The sequence below is a fragment of the Brassica napus genome, chromosome A9 (assembly GCF_020379485.1).
Source record: "Brassica napus cultivar Da-Ae chromosome A9, Da-Ae, whole genome shotgun sequence".
NCBI lineage: Eukaryota > Viridiplantae > Streptophyta > Magnoliopsida > Brassicales > Brassicaceae > Brassica > Brassica napus.
Genome location: NC_063442.1, coordinates 40,148,873 through 40,172,080, shown reverse-complemented (window position 1 = coordinate 40,172,080; position 23,208 = coordinate 40,148,873). Strand labels below are relative to the sequence as shown.

Here is a 23,208-nt window from a genome sequence, read left to right as displayed (position 1 = left end):
TATAACCAAAAACTTAATCCTAGCGGATTTTATATCCTTAAAATTTGAAAACCAAACCAATATCCAATAAAACCTATTTGGATCATTTTAACTCTTCAAAAACTATTTTTGTGATAAAAAAAAACTTTTTTACTGCTATCCAATGGAATTTTTCTTTAATCTTATTCATTCTTCTCAACAAATCTATAAATATCACTCTCATTTGCATTCGCGCTATGACATAAATTCGAAATTACTATGAACCTATTAACAAAAAGAAATGAGTCAAAAACTATGTAATAATTCTAATCCACAAGTCATGATTCCACCTATTGATCAAGAATAATATACAGTATATATAAACAAAAGCATTTCATAGTTTTATACACCTTCCGTACCAACTTGACTTTTGAGGGAAAAAAACTACAATTATGTAAAATGAATTAAAAATATTTGCATGCCAATAAATGAGACTTGGTTCGTCTTGGAGATAGCAGGAGTGATCGTCGGTTCGTAAGATTGAGGACACAACCCAAATCCAAACAATACAAATTAAACATTGTTTGCTATTTTTAGCAAGCTTCATGCTTTGACCTGACTTCGTGTTCTGGTGGTAGAAGTTTCAGAAAGCTTCCCTTAGCCACTGGCGGAGTAGGAGTAGGAGGGGGTCGATCACAAGCCGATCTCGTTGTTGTTTCCGGTGAATCCGATGATCCACTATCTATGGAACGGTTTAAAAATACATAAAAATTAGTAAAACATGATCAAAGGTTTTTGATCTTTCAAGAGGCCAAAAAAAACAAAATGGTGTTTACCGAATAGTGATTTGACCATTGGTGGTCGCTTCGACTTGTTCTTCTTCTTTAACTCCGCTACAAAATTACAAGAAAGCATGCATTAGAAGTACCATTCAAACTTAATAGACAAAGAGCCAGTGATCAAGTGTGTGTACCCATTCCAGGAACTTGGTAATCATTAACGATCTCGAAGTTCTTGTAAGTGTACCCAACAAAGTTTACGTCCTTTGACGACAGCATCTGCAGAAATAAAACAGGAATTGAGTAAACATAAAATGAAGGTAATCATGAGTCTTTGCAGGGAGTAGCATTTGCCTTCCTCCATGGGCCAGACTTGGATGATGTCTGAGTTTGTGATTCGGACTGCATAAATTACCAAATAAACACAGAAATATTAATCATCAAATACAAAATTAATGAGATCGATTTAACTCAAAAATCTTTTAGGCTTCCATTAAATCCAGAGGATAATGAAGAGATTAGTTACTACCTCGTCAAACTTCTCAAAGTTCTGAGTGTCTAAATCGTCATTGACCTCAGGAACAAACGCTGCATCCATATCGAATATTGAATCCCAATCAACAGTTTCAAACCATGGATGAGCCTGCAAATGCAAATGATGCATTAAATAATCAATCTCTCACCGATTTTAATATTACAGATGGAACTCTTACATATCCATACTCAAGATGATAAAACTTTTAAAGAAAACCAGTAAAATTAAGGACACCTTTATTTCATCAGCACCTTTGGAACCAAGCCTACGTCTGACACTGCACAAAAGGCTATTGATAAGATCTTTAGCTTCCCTTGACAATACTGCTTCCTCTGGAAACTTCAAATGACTTTTCCAGTTTACTATCTGCAAACCAAAACAAGAGTTTGATGTCAATGTAAGTGGTATAGGTAAACACATTCTTGTCTTGTTTTATTTTGGTTTTTTTTTTCAATGAGAGCATAAGTAATTACCTTTCTACAGGTTGACATAGCATCATCTGAATAAAAAGGAGGATATCCTACAAGCATTTCGTACATGATAGCTCCAAGAGACCACCTACAGAGCATTTTTCTATTCAGCAACTAAACTGCACTATCCTCATAATCTGGTGATTAAAAAAAAAAAGAGAGAGCCTCAATTGCATACCAGTCACACTCCATTCCATAGCCTTTCTTCAGTAGAACTTCTGGAGCTATGTAATCTGGTGTCCCAACTGTTGAATAAGCCTGTTGTTTCATTTGTTAATCTTATATGTTTTTGCCAAAATCTCAAAAAGGTGAATTTTAAAAGTCTTACTAGCGTCCTCTTCCTGTTCCTATGCCAATGTTCGAGCTGTTCCTGCTGAGTGCGTTTTGGAGCAGCTGATCCATCCTCTTGCTCCGTGGATCCACTAGAATTGTTCAAAAACTCGTTTTCTCCAATGACGCTGCAGTCCAAAGGCTTACACAATCCGAAATCCGACAGTCTCAGGTGCCCATATCTGTCGAGCAGCAAGTTGTCCGGCTTGATATCCCTGTGGATGTAATTGTGCATGTGGATGGACTCGATGGCGAGAACTGTCTCAGCGACATAGAACTTGGCCTCATCTTCTGTCAGAGTATCTTTGCGCATCAGGAGAGTCATCATATCACCGCCAGGAAGATACTCCATCACAAGGTAGAGATGGTCATCATCTTGAAACGAACAGTAGAGCTTCACTATGTAGTTGCTGTCCACTTCCGCAAGTAAGTTCCTCTCTGATCTCACATGCTCAACCTTTGAAGAAGAAAATAAAATAGTGAGGAATGATTAGTTCACCACATGCAAGTTATGATGTTAGGTAAGGTAGTCACGTATCACCTGGCCTCTGCGAAGCATCTCAGCCTTCTTGAGCTTTTTCATTGCATAAACTTGACCTGTAGTCTTTTCTCTACAAACTCTAACCTACAAGAAACAAGAAGAAGAAGATAATGCACGTTTCCAAGAAGGAAGGGAGTGAAGAAAAGATGCAATGCGTTTACCTCTCCAAAGGCACCTTTACCAATCATGGTAAGCAAATCAAAATCAGCAACGCCTAGCTTGTGGCGTTGAAGGCGCATGTACTCTGTCTCCTTCTTCTCCAGAAACTTGAGAAGATTGTTTTGATCTTCTTCAGACACATCTGCATCTGCCAGCTTCTGCTCTAGCAAGCTTCGCCTGTTTTAATATCAAATAACCAAATAAATCAGGCAATGGCAAAAAAAAGAAGAAGAAAGATTTGTACATTCTTGGTTTAGAACAAGAGGTATATACCTTTCTTTCCTCTCTTGGAGAATCTTCATCTGCTCTTTGTAATGATTCTCAATGTACTGCTTAGCAGCTGCAACTTTCTGTTTAGTAGTGTTAGAGACAGCTTCTTCATCAGTTTGTACGTTTGGCTGCTCATCGGCAGAGCCATTACTACCACCACCACCACCTGAACCACCACCACCTTTATATCTGGAACCTCCACGCATCTGCCGCTTCTGAAACCAACCCTTTGTAGAATCCATATTAATACTCTCTCTCTCTCTCTTTACTACACACACAAAATTATATACTCATTTCACGGATAATTCATCATCATCATCTTGGGATTGAAAAAACAACGTTTTGTGCATAAACCAGTGATTTCAAAATCATCACCTAAAGAAACTAAAAATGGGAGAGGATCATAAAACACCTAAAAATATCAAACCTTTTAACATTAAACGTGAGAGATTCAAACCGAAGCAGGAAAAGAGAGAGAGAGAGAGAGAGGAACAGAATGAGCGAGAATCTCGCTGAAGCCCATGAAATTTTCATGGTAGCGTCATTTTCTCTGATTCTTTCATGCAGACTTCTTCCCTTTCTTTCTTTAATAATTAATAATGGATTTATGATTCTTTCAACATGATTGTATATCTTAATTAATGAAAACATAACAAACCAATCCAAACATTGTATATGTTTTGAGATTTTAGTTAAGAAAAATAGGAATGTTTGTTACGAGTTGATTGCCAGATGGCACAAGTCTCTCTCTCTCTCTCTCTCTCTCTCTCTCTCTCAAGTTAAAAGAAACCAAATTTTAAAGGTTTTGCAATGCTTACATTGTGATTAGTAATGCAATGAAAATACACTCTGGTCTGAGTGCTGCTGGCACTTGTCTGGTCTTAAAAGCAGCTATTGTGGATTCTAAGCTCATCAGTTACGACTTCAGAAGGGTCTCATGAGTGGCAATCTGAGCACAGCTTCTTCTGTCTCCATTGGGTCCGATCTCACAATCTAAACCCAAAAAAACAAAAGTGTACATTGGATTCTATAATCAGTATCTTCCTTAGAATAAAAATAGCCATAACAAGTAGATGTTACATGTACATTTTGAAATTGGGACCAACATAGAGTTTGCATTCTTCAGTTTTAACGTCTTTAACATTCCATACTAAATATAATAAGCTTGAGATACATGAAACGAACAATCTAACAAACATTCAGTTTGATCCTATCACTTCATTTCTAGCTCAATGAGAGAAAGAGATCTTGTACCGGATCCTGAAGGACAGGTTTGGTGTCATCGACGGCAACTCTGAAAGGAGGTTTCTCGGATTTGGCTTCTGATTCACGAAATCTCGCGGCGTTCGACGGTGTCTCTGAAGCTTCCCCCATCGTTTTCCGCTTCTTCTTTTCCGCCGGAGAAAGAAGTACGAGATGTAATCCTGATTGAGATCGTCAGTTACGTGTGACGGCCCAACGTGGCCTTATTGGGCTTACAAGTTTTATATCTAAAGCCCATTTATTTGGCTCGAGAACATTTATAGTATATACACACACACACCTCTTCCGCCCTCAAAAACCCTAATCGCACTCTCGTCTCAAAAATCTCCGAGGTTTGTTGCGGCCCTTCACTGAAATCAAAGGACGAAGAATGTATCTTCAGTGCTATATCAACGAAAAGGGCGAGAAGGTTTACACCACTAAGGTACCTTTTCTAATCTCCTCTCAGGATACTACTTTAGCATAGACTAACTAGTTAAAATCGGTTAGATAAAAGTTGTCTCGAGCTTGGTTTTGTTTGCTTTTAATATTTAATTAGTAGATTTAAGTTTGTTTCATTCATCTTAGTCTACCAAGGTCTTTCAGACATATTTGGTCTTGGTTATTGATTAACTTTTTTTTTGTACACAAGTTTTAACTAACCTTAGCATTTGGGTTTTTCTCTGCTCACTGTGTTGTTTACTCAATTGCTAATAATGAGTGTCTAAACTCAATTTGTGCAGAAGGAATCACGGCTTGGTACAGCCACTGAATCTGCCCATCCAGGTGAGTCTAGCTTCTTTATAGACCATTTTGTGTTCTTTTTTAATAAGTTTGATTCTTTCATTGAAACCAAAAACGTTTGTGTGCTATTGCAGCCCGATTCTCTCCTGATGATAAATATTCAAAGGAGAGAGTTTTGTTGAAGAAACGGTTTGGTCTTTTACCCACCCAGGGCGCACCTGTCAAGTACTGAAGTCCAAGCTTCTTTTGGTTTTGATGTTTTCTCTATTATCACTGCTATGTTGTCTCTCTTAATGAAATGTTGTGACATAAACCGTAGTGAGTTTAAGACCAATTTTCATGAACCTTAAAAGAATGAAAACTTAAAGAGAGTTGTTCATTTTCAAATTTGGTGATAATCCAAATATTTTTTGAGCTAAAGTCGAATGATCAAAAGAAGACAGGATGCATCTCCTATATGATAAATAGTATACCCATTCGTATATTTCAATCTCAGAGATATAACTATAAAGGGATTCTGTTATGTATTTACTGGATTAAACCGTCACATAGACACTAACAATGGAACTAATCCAATAATCCGAGTGTATGGTGTCCTTCATATCCAAAATCCAATAGCACAAGCTTAGTTTATGTTTCGATTAAATGATATTAACTGGTTCACAAGTATCTACTTACCTGGCTTCCTTCTTTGATTTCGCCTTTCTGTGTCCTGAACCTGAACACAAAAAATTCAAAATTTGTTGCGTTTGGAACTACTTGCATCAAATATAATAAAAAAATCCATCAAAATTCAGATCTTAGCTTGCTGCTTAGGTCATGTGCGTACCGTTAATCATCACGTGACTTACTTCACTCAAAGCTAAGCTCTTTGAAATGGCCTTCCATGGGATCAGAGAAGTGGAGAACTACTTCGCGCCTCTTCTCCATCGATTCAAAACCCGATCAGAATGGAAGCAAATCCACGCCTCCATCACCACACACGGCCTATCGCAGAGCAGCTTCATACTCACCAAAATGGTTGACCTGTGCGATAAAATCGGAGACATGGAGTACGCCACACGTCTTTTCAACCACGTCTCTAACCCTAATGTCTTCTTGTACAACTCCATCATCCGAGCTTACACTCACAACTCCTTGTATCCCTCTGCGATCCGAATCTACAAGCAAATGCTCGCTAATAGCCTCGAGTTTCCAGATCGGTTCACATTCCCTTTCGTGTTCAAATCATGCGCGAGCCTCGGGTCGTGTTACTTGGGGAAGCAAGTTCACGGTCACCTCTTCAAATTCGGGCCTAAGGCCCACGTCGTGACGGAGAATGCTCTCATTGATATGTACACAAAGTTTGATGGCCTGGACGACGCGCATAAGGTGTTTGATGAAATGTCTGAGAGAGATGTTATATCGTGGAACAGTCTGCTTTCGGGACACGCGCGGCTGGGGGAGATGAAGAAGGCGAAAGCGTTGTTTGATACCATGCCGGAGAAGACAATCGTGTCGTGGACCGCGATGATCTCCGGGTACACGGGGGCTGGATGCTACGGAGAAGCCATGGAGCTTTTCCGCGAAATGCAGTTGGCTGGTATAGACCCCGACGAGATCAGTCTCATCTCTGTTTTGCCTTCGTGCGCTCACCTCGGGTCTCTGGAGCTCGGGAAGTGGATCCATATCTACGCAGAGCGGAAGGGGTTTCTGAAGCAGACTGGTGTCTGCAACGCTCTCATCGAGATGTACTCAAAATGCGGGATGATTGGTCAAGCTGTCCAGCTGTTTGATCGGATGAAGGGGAAGGATGTTATATCGTGGAGTACGATGATCTCAGGGTATGCTCATCACGGGAACGCTGAAGGAGCGATCGAAACGTTTGATGGAATGCAGAGAGCGAAGGTGAAGCCTAACGGGATCACGTTTCTTGGTCTTTTATCAGCTTGTTCGCACGTTGGTTTGTGGAAGCAAGGTTTGAAGTATTTTGGTATGATGAAGGAAGATTATCTCATAGAGCCCAAGATTGAACACTACGGTTGTTTGATAGATGTTTTGGCAAGAGCAGGGGAACTGGAACGAGCTGTTGAAGTGACTAAGACGATGCCGATGGAACCTGACTCCAAGATTTGGGGGTCGCTGTTGAGCTCTTGCAGAACGCGAGGCAATCTTGGAGTTGCTCTGATGGCAGTGGACCATCTTGTTGAGCTAGAGCCTGAGGATATGGGGAACTATGTTCTGCTTTCGAATATTTATGCGGATTTGGGGAAATGGGAAGAGGTTTCGAGGTTGAGGAAGCTGATAAGGAAGGGGAGTATGAAGAGGACGCCAGGTTGTAGCTTGATAGAAGTGGACAATGTTGTTCAAGAGTTTGTTGCGGGAGATGATCGCAAACCTTTCTGGAATGAGATCTGTTCAGTGTTGCAGCTTTTCTCTGTACATCAGGATCAGGATGTGATTAAGAACAACATTACTCTTGCATCTATAGAAATGGTTGGATTTTGATTACAACAAAACAAATTTTATTAGGAGTATTTTATTATGTTACAGATCCGACCAAACAGGATACAACAGTATTAAATCACAATCTCTCTGATCTACAAACAAGACATGTTATCCGAGAAGCTTCTTCACTCCTGTCTTCTGCTCTGAGGTTAACCTCGTTGGGAACTTGATCTTGAACTTGATCCTCAAGTTTCCTCTCTTTGTCTGATCTTTCTGTAAGGGCATTCCTTCCTTTGGAACCACTTCCTCGTACTCGGGGTGGATCACGTTGGTGACTGGGATTGTCAGTCTCCGACCATCGAGTGTCGTCAGGTTCACGGTGTAGCCTGTCAGGGCCTCAGCGAGTGAGATCCTCTGTGTGACAATGAGGTCATTACCCTCCCGAGTGAAAACCGGGTGAGGCTTCTCGTCGATGATGAAGACTAAATCAGCTGGAGTCACGCCGGGCTGCTCGTTTCCTTTCTCAGGGAATGTGATTCTTGTCCCTTTCTTCCACCCTGGCTTCACATCAATCGTTAGAATCTCTTCCACCGGCATCGTCTTGCTGCAAAAACACACGTAAAATCAGTAATCAGACTATTGGAGTTAACTTCATTTGGTATGTTGGTTGATCAGTCACTTACCCGCTGACGTCAGCAATTTCTCTAGAGATCTTCATCTTCTTGGTGGTTCCTTTGTAGAGATCTTCAAGGCTACAAGGCAGCCTGTTTTCGATAGGAGCCGCCTTCCTGGCTCCACCGCCATGATGCATAGCTCCTCCTCCTCCTCCTGCTTCACCAAAAGAGGCAAAAATGTTATCACCAAACATGCTGCTAGAGAATCTTGTACCACCGCCACCGCCGCCACCAAATGGCCTGGAGAAGCCAAAGAACTCGGCGAAAATATCGTCTGCGCTTCTCGGGTTGAACCGGAAGGACGTTGGACCGTCTCCGGTAGAGAAGTAAGTGGCTCCACCAGCATCTGGAGGTGGGACGTTCCCTTTCAAGCCTTCCTCGCCGTACTGATCGTATACAGCTTTCTTCTGGGGATCGCTAAGAACCTGCAAAAGCATCAAGAGGTTAATCAGAAACAGAGAGCTCTTGGAAACGCTGATGGAATGGAACAGAAAGAAAGATACCTCGTAAGCTTCGGAGATCTGCTTGAACTTGGCCTCGGCGTCCTTTTTGTTGTTGGGGTTCTTGTCGGGATGCCATTTCATGGCGAGTTTTCTGTAAGCTTTCTTGAGATCATCTTCGGAGGCGTTGCGATCGACTTGGAGGACGTTGTAGTAATCCACTCCCATCCGACCTTCTTCTTCTCTCTTTCGCTTCTTCACTTTTCTTGATTCTAGTAAGATGTAAGGGGTCTCTGTTCTTGTTCTTATGTCTTGTGAAGACAGAGAGAAGTCGGTCTTGTTTAAAAACCGATGACTCCATCATGTTTTTTTTTTTCTTCTCGGAGTGTGGAGAATTCCGTGGAAAGTTCGAGATATCCTTCCTTGTAATCTGACTATTTGTTTGTTTTGGGTGACGGGCCTGTTACGCTAGTGTCATTCCGTCACAGCTGTCTTTATCTTCTTGAATGCAAAAACCTGGGGTACTTGTTGATTTTGCTTTGGATCAGGACCTCAGTTCATAAGTGTTTACCGTTACCGTGTTCTTCACACTGCTGTAGTTTTTTAAATGCTAAAGCCCATTTATGCCAAGTGGGCTTTATAATCTACGCAAAAGCAGTTGCTACTTGCAACATTGTGTGTTTGGGTTTAATAACTGATCAGGACTCTTCTCTTTCTCTTAGAGCATCTCCAATGTAAAACACCATTTTTTCCTCTAAAATGGAGTAAAAGTAAAAATGGAGTAAAATTACTCCAATTCTACTCCATTTCCCACTCTATAATGGAGTGATGAACAAACAAAAAATAGATTACTCCATTTATGAAATAAACTTCATTATGGAGTGAGATATGAGGTTGGGTTGGAGCATTCTTTATTCCATAATCACTTTTACTCCATTTTAGAGAAAAAAATAGAGTAGGGATAGAGATGTCCTTAACCGTTTAACTTTCTTATCAAAATTAGTTATTGGCTCTGTCAGGAGATTTTAATGAACTTTTAATTCTTTTTCTAAACTAATTTCGTACATATTAGGGAATTTAAAATTATTTATTACAAAAGAAAATTACATGAGTACAAACTACAAAGGACTAAATTAGTAAAAAAAAATTAAAAGAAAAATAATAGCATGAAGTTAAAAGAAAGAAAGTCTTAACAAGGGATGGAGTTGGTGAAGCAACGGAGGACTTTGACAGGGAGTTTGATGAGATCCACAGCGAAGTTGGCCAGCGCAGCAAAACAAAAGCAACATGGGCATAAACAACTCAGTACCGTCCTGCCAAATTATAAAAATATATCAGTAAATTGAATATTTAATTTGTTTATTTTCTTTTATGAGAAGTAGATCTGGGGTTGAATGTAGATGATGATGAACATAACTGAATCATATAGCATATAAATGAATTTACACAAAATACATAAACCTGTACGTATAAAGAAAGATTGGAGGAGGGGAATTAATTACCCAATGATCCAGATGATAGCACCAACTAAAGAGAGAACAAGAGCGACAAGAGCAAATGGTAATCCCAATAAGAAACCCAGAGGCCTACATTCTCCCATTCTCTGTCTCCCTGATCTCAAATTCTTCAGAGGTTTTGCAGACAAATATTGAAATAGACGAAAAGTTTAGTTTTTTTTTTGCTCTGAGAATGGAAAGATAAAGAGATTAGAGAGGGGCTGCCTTTAAAAGGAGTAAGTTTTTTTTTACTAAAAAAAAATTAGTCAATGATGATTATTAGTTCCACATGAATTTGTATAACCGCCGTCGTACCCACGCGGCGACATTTTTGTGAATGACGAATATACTCTTTCGTTTCTTCCTTTTTCATTTTGAGTAATCGAAGTCAATGGGGTGCTTTTGAGAATTCGATGTTTGAAATTTCGTACTTTTGATCTCGGCCTTTTTTTTTGGTCAAAGTGCAAAGAAAGAGTCAACAAACGTCGACATGGCTTTGTGCCGTGAACAATACACCTTTTAACATTTTACGTGTGATCTTTCCAAAATTTGATCTCTCTGTTGCTCGCAATGCCACTCCTATTACTGCCATTTTGTGGTTAACACTAAATCGTAATTTATGCCTTGTTTTTGGGGTCATCCTTCCAACTAACCAAAATTTTGATTTATTAAGTGATTTTGTTCTTGTTCATATGTTACGTTTCTCTATCAATTTCGTTTTCCTCGGACCGCTAAATATTTTGCTTAGCTTCTCCTGCAATTGGACTAAATGGGCCGTTAGTTAAGATAGTAAAAATTCAGAGCCTCAGAGGAAACCATGTTTAGATCCCTTTTGATCTCATAATATATATAGCCCAAATGATGGTCTACAGATTATCCGGCCCAAATGTTCTTACAAGTTCAGGAGTTCTCGCTGGGGGACATTTACCTCAGCTAGTCAGCTGGACTGTAAACGTATGTCACACGAGCAAATCCCAATCGGACTCGGACATATTACCGTTAATAAATCAAATGACGAGATGTTTTTAGTGGTTAAGAAAAAAAAACAAAATGAATCGAAGAAATGTTTAGCTTTCAAGATCATGGTCCCAACTATAGCTAGCTGAGCACACAAAAGACAAAAGTTTTCTCACCACAAGCACATCCACAACAAAATAGATTTTTTTCAATTTTAAAGACTAGTTGACATACCAAAGTATTATTTTAATCATCGGATATAACAGTGACAATAACAGTTAATTGTTAGATATAACAGTTTCTCTCATAAATTAGGCTTTGGCTTCGGAGGACGAGTTTTTGCTGACATACATGTCTCTCTGCAATATATTTCAACGTAATTTTTCCATTGTTCAGAAAAAACAAAAAGTGACAAAAATAATTGCATGGAACTATATACAAAGAAAGTATTAACTATTAAAGTTTCCTTACGCGGTTGGCACTTTTTGTCCCATACCGAGATGGGCCAGCAGTGTAACACACTTCTTACCAAATTGCAACGAATCAAACCAATTCTTTAACCAATTCAGGATTTTGCTTTTTTGAACCTTTTTTCACAAGATACTGGAAAATTAAATCCATGGCCATTTCAAACCTGTAAAACCCTTTTGCCTCGAAATTTGTGAGCTATATAACCCGATGATGAGAATCGTATAAGTACATATACATATGATAAGCTATGCTATTTACAGCGACAAAAATGATGATTGATGGCATCATAGTAAATGACAGTAGTCCTTTTACGAAAGCTGCACTTCATTTTTAAAAATTAATTACAAGCACACATGATGTCATTTCCATTCTTGTCATTATCAGGTCACATGTGGGTGTGGCCCTTTACATCCAGGGGTTGTCAATTCCCTTATACCAATTTCAAAATATACATATATATTCTTTTCTCCAATCTCCATATAGATTCAATACTCAATTTCTCCATATAGATTCAATACTCAATTTCCTAATCAAGCTGTGTTAGTTCAATACTTCAATAAATATTATTATCATATATGATACTCTTTGTTTTGTGCAACCATTATATATGATACTCGAATTCTGTTTTATTGGCCTCTACGATAGCTAGTATATTTATACACCTTATGAAAACATTGAAATTTCGTAGCACAATCATGTTTTCTTTGGATTCCATCTTTATTTAAAACTCACACCAAGATAACTTGACTTTTAGAAATACTGAAATACCTTATTCTATATACTCGGTAGAGGCGTACGTGTGTACAGTAAGGGATGATGAGAATATTTGGAAGTTGGAACTCTCAGTTTATATTCTTACGCTTTGTTTATGTCTAACTAGATATGTATGAATTAGATTAATTATCAAAAGAAAATGTATGAATTAGATTCAGATCTGTGGACAACGAGCAACAGCAATTGTTGTAACCCTTGCGGTTGCGGACCCATATATATAGTTGTGCACATGAATATTGTGATGGGTAAAAAACTCCACCTTACCTTAACCCGAAAATAACCCGTCCAGGAAAAAAAATTTACCATGAAAATTCCAGAAAACTCTAAACTATTAGGGTAACACAGCAACCATGTAATTTTTATAATTACCTGAGATATTCTTATTTGTTATTAATTTATTATCACTTATTTAGTTTATTTTAAGTCAAATATATATAAAATAATTAATTATATTTATTTGTACTTTTTACTGATGGAAAATAATATTTTTTGATAAAACATGCAATTACATTTTTGACGAAAATACAAGATTTTGTGTTTTTGCAAAATAACATGTTTTTGCGAAAAAAAAAGCTTAAATAGAAAAAAAGTATTCATGTTTTAACGAGAAAATAATACTTTATTAAAAAGACAATTCTCTGAAATAACATTTTTTAAGGTTTTGTCATAAAAATAGCATTTAATAAAAAATGACCAAAATAGCTTCTTTTTATTTTGAAAAGTTTAATTTTTTATTTTTTGAAATTTGAAACCCTATCCTCAAAACTCCACCTCTTATCTCTAAATCTTAAATCTAGATTAGTTAATCCTATTGTACAAATGCGATCTCTACTCTTTAAAAAAAAATTGGTTATTTTTCTTATTGAATGCTATTTTTGTGACAAAAATTTAGAAAGAGTTATTCTAGGAAATTTCTCTTATTTTAAAAACAAACAAAATTTTATTTATTGGAAAGATAAAATAAAATTTTATGCTTTGTCGAAAGAAACATTGTTTTACTTTTTTGGCTGAAAATAAAAAATTAACCATTTTTTTGCAAAACAATGAACTTTTAAAAATTTTACATTGAAACAAAATTCATGTTTAGGTACCTTTGAGATAGTTAACCATTGTGAACAGTGATATATGCAGTCACGAGAGAGTATTTTGAACTCACAATTTATATGTGTAGATATGTATGAATGGGATTCACATGACATGGCAACGAGCAATATCAATCATTGTAACCCTTGCGGACCCAGTTAAGGTTGTGCATAGGAATGTTGTGGTCGGTAAAAAAAATCCCCACCCTATCTTAACCCAAAAATAATAAGGTAGATTTTTTTTTCACTGAAATTTTCAAAATCCCTAAATTGTTAGGATAACACAGCAACCATGTAATTTTAGGGTTATCCACAGATATCCTAATTCTTTATTATCATCTGTTTAGTTTATTTTAAATTAAATATATATAAAATTATTAATTATATGCATTTGAAAAAAAAAATTGATGGAAAATGAGATTTTCCATTTTGATGATAAATCAAAACTTTATGTTTTAAGGAAAATACGAGATTTTACATTTTTTGACAGAAATGAAATGGTATGTTTTTGGCGGAAAAATGAAACTTTAACATAAATTAACATAATTATGTTTTGGTAGATTTTCCAAAAAAATAATTGATGTCTTTTGAGGAAAAAACATTTTTTTTTGTTTTTTGCGGAAAATTGAAATATTATTTAAAAATAAGATTTAACATTTTTGACGAAAAATGTGATTTAATGTAAAATATAGATTTTGCAGCTAAACAAACAAATATTTTGTTTAAAGTACCTTACCATGGGCGGAACCAAGCTTATGGTTACGGAAGCACGTATTCCCTACTCTCTTTATATTTTTTTCCTAAACAGTTTAAGCTAATTTGATTAAATTGTTCTTAGTTTAGTGAATAAACAGAAATAATGTCCCCAACTATAAGTGATTCTAGGTCCGCCATTGTACCTACAGTGTAAGGCAATTAACCATTGTTAACATTGAATTATTTAGAGAGAAAAACATTGAATTATTTAGTCACGAGACAGTAAGGATGACGACGAAAACATTTTGAACTCACAGTTTATATGTCTAGATATGTATGAATTAGATTCACACATGTGACATGGCAACGAGCAATATCAATTATTGCAACTCTTGCGGACCCATTCAAGGTCGTGCATGTCCATTTATACGTAAACGAGACAATTCCGTCCTTTTTGTAAGAGCATCTACGACAACATCATCGTCAGCGAACTTCCGAAGCGGATACTACTGTAAATAAGTATCTAGACATTTCCATATCTTGCATCTATTTATGAAGCCCCCATGGATATATTGTGGCACTCTTGATGATACCATGCCACCACTATCGATCTACTCTGTTAAAAAAATATATTATTCAGTAAAAAAAAACAAATAACAAAAACATTATGTGAAAGTAAGTTTTACTTCATGTATTATTTATAAAATGTAGTATTGCTTATTAATGAAAAATAGAATTTATTAAAGATAATATAGAAAAAGCATTATAATACTTAACATGTTTTTAACTAATACATAACTAAACATATTTTCGAAGAATTAATAATTAAACATATTTCCAAACAATCTAATATTAGATCCATATTTTTTGAAAATTAATTATTAAGTTTAATACAAACTATTTGATAAATACTATAATTGATTAAAATAGTAGAATAATGTATAAAAAATAAGAAATATAATAATGCTAAAAAATCAAAAATATAAATAACTGAAATTTAAAAGCTTAAATATTATGAAATATTATATTTCAATAAAACTAAATTAAATGGATGGTCTATACAATATATATTTTTATAAATATGAAAGTGCATATGCTAGAATCAATAAACTGATCACGTTGTTAAAATAATTATATATCACTAGTACAAAATACAACAAAGTATTTTGTAATTATAGTATGGAAATATTTTAATTCATGCGAAAATTTTCAGAATTTAAAAGTTTTATTATGTTTTTATATTTACTATAAATACAAAATAATATGAGCCAGCGAGTTTCCGAACAAGGATATATCTATATATAGGAACCAGTGTTTTGTGTGTGTGTTTAAAAATCAAAACTATAACGTCTGATTTCAAACAAACATTTTAGCAACTTAACCGTGTTAATTTCTCAAAAAAAAACTTAACCGTGTTAAATCAACAGTATTAACAAATGAAACTATTTACCGTAATTCAACTTGTTTCACATTTAACTATATTCAAGTTTTAAAGAAGTTCAGATAATATGTTTAGAAAGTTATATAGTGGATCAATAATGTTGTGACAGATCAAAAACAGAAAGACCAAAATCGATAAAGATACAAATGCGACATTTAGATATTGAACCTGAAAGTTGTGGTTCTGATCCAATCTGCCACATCCCTCTCCCCTCTAAAAAAACATGCAACCCGATTTTCGTGGTTTCCTTTGCCAACAAAACAGGCAACCCAATTAACTTCATGCACTAACAAAATTATATAATGTGAAATCTTATATAAACTAATTATAAAACGTATTATATTAATATTCGATTACTTACATATAATCGAGTACTTAAATCACATGTACGTATTGAGTTTGTGTTTGCATTTTCCGTCATTTTATGGATCTATTTTATTGCTAACGCAATATTTGTGGTTTAGTACTAAGATTACACCTAGTGGTTTATCATTGAATAAACACTATATTAAAGCTACAAAAAGTCTTGTGTCTCTCTTTCAAGTTGGGACTCTATACGGTTCATAATCTTAAGAGAAATAATGTTATGTGTTCTTTAATTGTTTTATATATACGTATAAATTTTATACATACACTACAAAAATATAGATATATAAGGAAATATAATCCTTTTCTATAAAATATATGGTAATAAATATATAAAACGTATGCTTGCCTCACAATTCCAAAATTAGGCATATACATTTAATGGATTTCTTTCTCTCTATAAATATATCATATAAACAAATAACGGTCAACTTTTCTCATTGGGCAATTATTTGATTTATAATTTGGCTTTGGGAGAGCAAAAGAGGCTTTATCAAACATGTCTGGCTCTCTAATGTAATACTGTCAACATACATATACATATCCATCTCTCTCTTTCTCTCAGTCTTATATAATCGGGTTCCTTTAAGTTGGATCTGAAAGAAGTAAAGGATAGAACGATGTTAGCTCTCTCTCCGGCAAGGAACTCAGCAAGAGGTGGTTGCTTCGATGGAGAGTCAGAGTTCCTTGCGACATCGTGTGACTTCACCATCAATCCGGAGGAGAACTTTCCGGTGTTCGCTGACCACGGCGATCTTCTTGACATCATCGACTTCGACGATCTGTTCGGCGTCGCCGGAGATGTGCTTCCTGACTTGGAGATTGACCCTGAGATCTTAGCCGGAGACTTTTCCGCCTCGTCCTCGTCGGAGAAGACTGATAGTCAAGGGGAGACTAATAAAAAGGGTATTTCGGGAGAAGTCGTCAGCAAAAGAGACGAAGACGAGAGAGCTATGTCGGAGAAGATGGTGAACTATGTCGACGGTGACAGTAACCGTAAAAGGAAATATTCCTCATCATCTGGTTCTTCTAAGAACAATAGCAACGAAGGGAAGCGAAAGGTGAAGGTATTATTTATTAGTAATCATTTATTATTATATAAACCCTAGCTATCAAACATGAACCGATCATCTTTTAATGGATTCATATATTTTAAGTGATCAGAATCATATATGTAAAAAACTGTGTTTATAACGCCATTTTACTTATCAAAATCATTAAAAAAAAAGTAATGGTATTATTTGAACTTCTTCTTTTTGGGACAAATTAAAATATTATTTTGAACTTATAATAATAATCAAGAATATTGGTTATGTATTGATTGTTGGGATGTGTGTGAAGAAGGTGGATTGGACACCGGAGCTACACAGGAGATTCGTGGATGCAGTGGAACAGTTGGGACTGGAGAAAGCTGTTCCTTCTCGTATATTGGAGCTTATGGGAGTCCACTGCCTCACTCGTCACAACGTCGCTAGCCACCTCCAAGTATATATTATCTACTTTCGTCATCTATATATTATTTCATTTTATAGCCAACCAAAATTAAAGTGTTTATTATTATTTGGTGTACCAGAAGTATAGGTCTCATCGGAAACATTTGCTAGCTCGTGAGGCCGAAGCGGCTAATTGGACACGCAAACGCCATATATACGGTTTAGACAGTACCGGAGTTAACATCAATGGTCGGAATAAAAACGGATGGATCGCACCGGCACCCACTATAGGGTATGCGCCTCCCCCGCCTGCGGCTGTGGCGTCGCCAGCTATTCATCACCACCATTTTAGACCGTTGCATGTGTGGGGACATCCCACCGTTAATCAGTCTGTCATTCCGCACGTGTTTCCCAAACACTTGCCTCCACCGTCTAGTGCCATGGCTACTCCACCTTTTTGGGTCTCCGATACTCCCTACTGGCCTAGAGTGAGTATTCATTTACTTTCCTTTTAGAAAAAAATTCCCATATACACATAACTAGGATAAGACCCGCGCCTTGCACGGAATTAAGTTATTATTTTTATTATATTTTGGAGAATGAAACAATAGTTTGGCTTCATTTGGATTATGGGTGTTCAATCCGGATATCGGGTTGGTTTCGGTTCGGTTCGATTTTTTTCAGTATTTGGTTAGTAAAATATAACTACTATTCTAAATCCATCTTTACTTTGACTTTAGTCTTTCACATACTTTTGAAAGATTTCAACTGGACGACTAAATTGATCAGCCAATTTTGTTGCTTTAAATCATTAGTGTTTATATATATATATTATTTAGTTTGAATATTTATTAAATAAAAATTTATATGCGTTATATTTTATGATCATTTGTAACTTATTATAACAAAAAATAATCTATTGATCACAAAATTTTCAGAGTGAGAATATTCAAATTTCTAATAATATATAGACGTTTTGACCTAATGTGATTTTTTAATATCTTTCAATAATATAAAATTAAAAAAAAAGAACTAAGATACCAAAATTGTTATCAAATATTTATTATTCATAATAATTAATTTTCATATATACGTTAATCATATTAGGTCATTTCGTAGCTTCTAATTAAGGAAAGTGCAAAAAAAAATTTGGTAGATTATTTATCAATTCGATAGTTAGTTTAATAAAAAATATAATGTAAGTCAAGATGGACCAACCTATTTTTCTAAGAATAGTATATTTTATATAGTCATTTATTAAATGAGAATTTATAATCATACAGTTCTATGATCATTCATATCATTTTATAACTGAATATTTAAATCATCGATAACAAAATTTTCAATGTGAAATCTTTAATAAGTTTATAATTTATAAATGTTTTTGAAAATTCATTGAAAGTTTTAATATTAAAATATTTATGTAATCTTATGGTATATAGTATAATCTATATATATATAAATATATATGTTTTATTATTAAATGATATTTTTTACTCATATGGTTTTAAAATAATGTGTATCTTCTTATAATATTAAATAAAAGTTCATATTAATACAATTTTATGATCATTTGTAACTTATTATGACAAAAAAAAAATCTATTGATCACAAAATTTTCAGAGTGGAGATCTTCAAATTTCTAATAATATATAGACGTTTTGAAAAATTCAAAATATAACATATAAGAAAAATTATAAATGTTTTTATTATATATTTAATGTGATTTTTAAATATATTTTAATAATATAAAATTAAAAAAGAACTAAGATACAAAAATTGTTATCAAATATTTATTATTCATTATAGTTAATTTTCACATATACGTTAATCATATTAGGTAATTTCTTAGCTTTTATTTAAGGAAAATGCAAAACATTTTTTGGTACGTTATTTATCAATTCGATAGTTAGTTTAATAAAAAGTGTAATATAAGTTAAGATGGACCAACATATTTTTCTAGGAATAGTATATTTTGTATAGTTATTTATTAAATAAGAATTTATAATCATACGGTTCTATGATCGTTCATATCGTTTTATAACAAAATATTTAAATCATCGATAACAAAATTTTCAATCTGAAATATTTAATAAGTTTATAATTTATAAATGTTCTTGAAAATTCATTGAAAGTTTTAATATTAAAATATTTATGTAATCTTATGGTATATAGTGTTTAATATATATATATATATATATTTATTTTATTATTAAATGATATTTTTTACTCATATGGTTTTAAAATCATGTGTATCTTCTTATAATAAAAACTAGGTTTTGACCCGCACACCCGTGCGGGTATATTGTTTAAAAGAAAATATGATGCTATTTGATTTTTATGTCACTATTTAGGATTGGACAAAAAAGTTCGAATTCGAATAATTGAACCGATCCCAATCCGAATAAGTAGTACTAAATCCGAACCAAAATTGATTAAATATCCGAATTATTCAAAATTTTGGTATTTGAAGAACTGAAATCTAATCCGATCCGAACCGAAGTATTTTGGATATTTAAAATATATTTATATACTTATATATATTAATTATTTTTAGATTTTATATATATAAAAACATCAAGAATATATATGATACTTTTAAGTTTGCTTAAATGCTTGAAAATATATATAAATAATCAAACGTAAATATCTTAAATAGTTAAAATATACTCAAAACTCTAAAAATACTTAAATAATTATTAATTCTCTACCAAATATTTAAACCAAACCTATTTAAATTGATTATCCAAATCCGAATCAAATCCTCAAAGATCTGAAGTGAACACGAAATCCCAAAAAGACCCGAAAACGAACCCGAACGCCCACCCCTAATCACGATTATATATATCCTATATGTGTCATCATACGTTACAAAATATGCGTTATCATATAATTAATCATATTTATACGTACCATCAAATAAGTTTTCTTATAATTAATAATATTTTATACGTACAATCATATAAATAATCACATAAATTATATTTTTAAATTTAATGTGAAATATATAACCATAATTTAAGTTGGTGTTTGAAATTGGGCTTTGTATTGTATTTTTCTTATATATACTGAAAACATTATTATAATAGTTATTGAAAAATATGTTAGTAAAAATCAAATTTTGAATATATATTTATTTTTGAATGAATTTTTGATATAAATCAATTTTAAATTATTATTTTGATTTGAATATATATATTATCAAGTAACATAGACTCATTACTTTTGAATATAATATAATGGACTTCCAAATTTTTAGTAACATAAGCCCATTATTTTTTTTCTAACTTACTACTATCTATATTTCCAAACACTACTATTTTTTAACTACTATTCATGTTGCCAAACAATCTCAATGTGTACTTCAACTTTAATAATATAGATGTTAAACCATTGATCATTAATTTTTAACATAATAATTTTAATAGTTTTAGTCATTTATTGTCGTTTTTAAAAATTCAAAATATAACATATACGAAAAAAATCTAAATTTTATTTTTATAGCTAATTTGATTGTTTAATTTATTTTAATAATATAAAATTAAACAAAAAATGATGGAGGAGATATACATTGTTATCAAATCCTTATTATTAAACTCATTAATTGTCATATATATATTAGTCATTTATGGTAATTCCGTAGGTTTTATTTAAGGAAAGAAAATATCATATCATATCATTATATCATATAGTTTGACCAACTTATGTATCTAACAACATATAAAAATCGAATGTGGACCTACTTATTTTTCAATTGAATGTAATTGACTACCTAATTGATTGCCACCTATGCATTGGGGCCTCTTTTAATTAATACAAAATTGAGGTTACATCTTTTCAAATGTTCCTCAATTAATATATAAGGGATTTTAGTTTATTTCTATAGAGGTACTTATTTTAATCATATGTTTTATGTTATTTCAATATTTTTATGTTTTCAAAAATTAAAGTAATTTAGTCCAACTCCTTCCAAAAACTTTACGAATAAACCGGTCAACTACTGACACCGAGTATATTTTCTGTCGCATGTAGGTTCAGAACGGGCCGGCTCCGTATTTTCCGACCGTAGCTACGGTAATGAACCAATATATCAAATACAATTTTCGTAGATATACCGTTTAGCTCCTATATATATATATATGTTTTAAATCGTATTTCTTATTGCTGATTATGTAGAGGTTTAGAGCACCGCCGGTTGCCGGATTCCCACAGGCTATGCCGCCACATCATACGGTGTCCAAACCAGATCACGGCTACGGTGGTTCTCGTTCTCTGGTGGACTTACATCCGGTAAGAACCTAATATATATATATATATATATATATAATCGTATTGGTTGTTGTCGAGATTGGCTTTTTTGTATTTGCTAATTATTTTTATTTTTTTGCTAATTTTGTTATCATGTTTATGTTTATATATAGTCAAAAGAGAGCGTCGATGCAGCCATAGGAGATGTATTGACGAGGCCATGGCTGCCACTTCCGTTGGGATTGAAGCCACCCGCTGTTGACGGCGTTATGACGGAGCTTCACCGTCACGGTGTCTCCGAGGTTCCTCCGACCGCGCCTTGTGCCTGAAACGGACAAGCGCCTGAGGCAGCCGAACCAACAAAAATTCGACGACATGTCTTTCAATTCTTGTATCTTTTTTTTCCAAGGGTTGTTTTAGTTATGGTCCTTGTTGAGTGATCGGAGTGAAGAGCCTGTTTTCTTGATTGTCTCGGATAACTAATAAGGAGACCTTTTCATATACAGGGTGCTATAAGAACACTCTAACGCAAATAAATGACATATATGTATATATTTCCTCTCTAGTCGCTGGTGATTTTATTTTGAACTCAATTTTGTAAAATAGATTTGAAGTACAACTATGTAAAAATGACGGAACTAACGGTACAAAAATACTGAACTTCCTTTGTTACAAATTTCGCCCAACTGCATGGAGCGAAAAATAAATTTTGCATTTTTTGTGATTGACCATATAAAAAAATAATATATTGTTAAAAAAGAACAATAATATATGTTTGGGATAGAGTTAAGCTAGACAAAAATGACATACATAATAATGAGGAGAGAGGACCACGAGAAGGAGGAGAAGGAGGGGAGTGCATGGAGGCAACGTAAAATCCAACATAGGTAACAACCTCTTCTTTCTCCAATTGTGACCACTCTCTTTCGTCTCCTTCAAATTCGAATGGTCCCTTTCTCTCTTCATCATTCATATGCATGCGGATACTATTACTAGCATCTCATTTTACACCCTCTCACACATGTAAAATTAATGTATGCATATATATTTTTCTTCCAACAAAGATGTCTCCATGTTTATATGTTAACTAGATCTTGATCCGCGCAACCGCACGGATGTTTGCTTTTATTTTTTTATGTACATTAAAGATTTTTTATACATCATTAGCGGTAAATATTCTTAACATTAACCATATTTTCAAACATTTATGTTTTTTGAAAAAAATAATATTATAGTCAACATGTATGGTCTTTTTCTTCCTTCACTTTTTTTTTACCATTTTTGCAAATAATTTCATAATTTTTAAAATCATATATTTGTTTGCTCTTAGTCCATAAAGTTTTGTAATATATATTTTAAATTATTTTTCACAAACAAAAATGTATATCACAAAATAAAGTTGCACATTTTATTCATAAATTTAGATTGAAAAGTAAACTATGCAGTTATAAAAAAAATTAATTTTAATAAAATATTATGATATAAATTTCAATTATTCATATTAAAACAGTAGTATAGGGTTGAGTCATAAATATTTTTAATTCCAAAATTTTATCACCCTTAAAAATAAATTTTAAAAATTTGGAATTATAATTTATATTAAAATAATTTTGTTAAGAAAATTTATACCGTGACGTTATTGTTTATTCCTATAGTTTGACATGTGACCGTCTGA

At 33.9% G+C, this 23,208-nt stretch overlaps 7 protein-coding genes across 11 annotated transcripts; 3 read left to right on the top strand and 4 right to left on the bottom strand.

Annotated features, from left to right (window-relative positions):
- Positions 1-296: 296 nt before the first annotated feature.
- LOC106368777 (serine/threonine-protein kinase tricornered) lies at positions 297-3,284 on the bottom strand. Its single transcript, XM_022691365.2, has 12 exons — positions 3,046-3,284; positions 2,775-2,949; positions 2,614-2,697; positions 2,071-2,529; positions 1,921-2,000; positions 1,746-1,830; positions 1,507-1,638; positions 1,267-1,380; positions 1,092-1,139; positions 932-1,016; positions 795-851; positions 297-700 (listed from the first exon to the last, which is right to left on the bottom strand). The coding sequence occupies exons 1-12, from the start codon at positions 3,282-3,284 to the stop codon at positions 552-554; spliced, it is 1,707 nt and encodes a 568-aa protein (XP_022547086.2). The 3' UTR covers positions 297-551.
- A 369-nt stretch (positions 3,285-3,653) lies between these two features.
- On the bottom strand, positions 3,654-4,533 carry BNAA09G43730D. Its single transcript, XM_013808816.3, has 2 exons — positions 4,297-4,533; positions 3,654-4,035 (listed from the first exon to the last, which is right to left on the bottom strand). The coding sequence occupies exons 1-2, from the start codon at positions 4,414-4,416 to the stop codon at positions 3,967-3,969; spliced, it is 189 nt and encodes a 62-aa protein (XP_013664270.1). The 5' UTR covers positions 4,417-4,533; the 3' UTR covers positions 3,654-3,966.
- A 35-nt stretch (positions 4,534-4,568) lies between these two features.
- LOC106365224 (H/ACA ribonucleoprotein complex subunit 3-like protein) lies at positions 4,569-5,415 on the top strand. Its single transcript, XM_048741574.1, has 3 exons — positions 4,569-4,729; positions 5,028-5,070; positions 5,163-5,415. The coding sequence occupies exons 1-3, from the start codon at positions 4,676-4,678 to the stop codon at positions 5,258-5,260; spliced, it is 195 nt and encodes a 64-aa protein (XP_048597531.1). The 5' UTR covers positions 4,569-4,675; the 3' UTR covers positions 5,261-5,415.
- Positions 5,416-5,638: 223 nt separating this feature from the next.
- On the top strand, positions 5,639-7,544 carry LOC106368779 (pentatricopeptide repeat-containing protein At2g20540-like). Its single transcript, XM_013808817.3, has one exon. It carries the CDS (start codon positions 5,905-5,907, stop codon positions 7,513-7,515), a length of 1,611 nt encoding a protein of 536 aa, XP_013664271.2. The 5' UTR covers positions 5,639-5,904; the 3' UTR covers positions 7,516-7,544.
- LOC106368780 (dnaJ homolog subfamily B member 13) lies at positions 7,510-8,982 on the bottom strand. 2 transcript variants are annotated; one of them, XM_013808818.3, is made up of 3 exons: positions 8,633-8,982; positions 8,139-8,554; positions 7,510-8,059 (listed from the first exon to the last, which is right to left on the bottom strand). In XM_013808818.3, exons 1-3 carry the CDS (start codon positions 8,795-8,797, stop codon positions 7,624-7,626), a joined length of 1,017 nt encoding a protein of 338 aa, XP_013664272.2. In that variant the 5' UTR covers positions 8,798-8,982; the 3' UTR covers positions 7,510-7,623. The 2 variants fall into 2 exon arrangements, with proteins under 2 accessions (XP_013664272.2, XP_048597530.1); XM_048741573.1 differs by having other exon boundaries at positions 8,139-8,978.
- A 659-nt stretch (positions 8,983-9,641) lies between these two features.
- On the bottom strand, positions 9,642-10,352 carry LOC106365225 (signaling peptide TAXIMIN 2). The gene is made up of 2 exons (XM_013804674.3): positions 10,072-10,352; positions 9,642-9,882 (listed from the first exon to the last, which is right to left on the bottom strand). The coding sequence occupies exons 1-2, from the start codon at positions 10,167-10,169 to the stop codon at positions 9,759-9,761; spliced, it is 222 nt and encodes a 73-aa protein (XP_013660128.2). The 5' UTR covers positions 10,170-10,352; the 3' UTR covers positions 9,642-9,758.
- A 5,871-nt stretch (positions 10,353-16,223) lies between these two features.
- Positions 16,224-22,098, top strand: LOC106368781 (transcription activator GLK1-like). Of its 4 annotated transcripts, none has more exons than XM_013808822.3 (6): positions 16,224-16,913; positions 17,197-17,337; positions 17,426-17,773; positions 21,318-21,359; positions 21,462-21,575; positions 21,707-22,098. In XM_013808822.3, exons 1-6 carry the CDS (start codon positions 16,473-16,475, stop codon positions 21,860-21,862), a joined length of 1,242 nt encoding a protein of 413 aa, XP_013664276.2. In that variant the 5' UTR covers positions 16,224-16,472; the 3' UTR covers positions 21,863-22,098. The 4 variants fall into 4 exon arrangements, with proteins under 4 accessions (XP_013664276.2, XP_013664273.2, XP_013664274.2 ...); XM_013808819.3 differs by having other exon boundaries at positions 16,231-16,919; positions 17,194-17,337; XM_013808820.3 differs by having other exon boundaries at positions 16,270-16,919.
- The last annotated feature ends 1,110 nt before the right edge of the window (positions 22,099-23,208 follow it).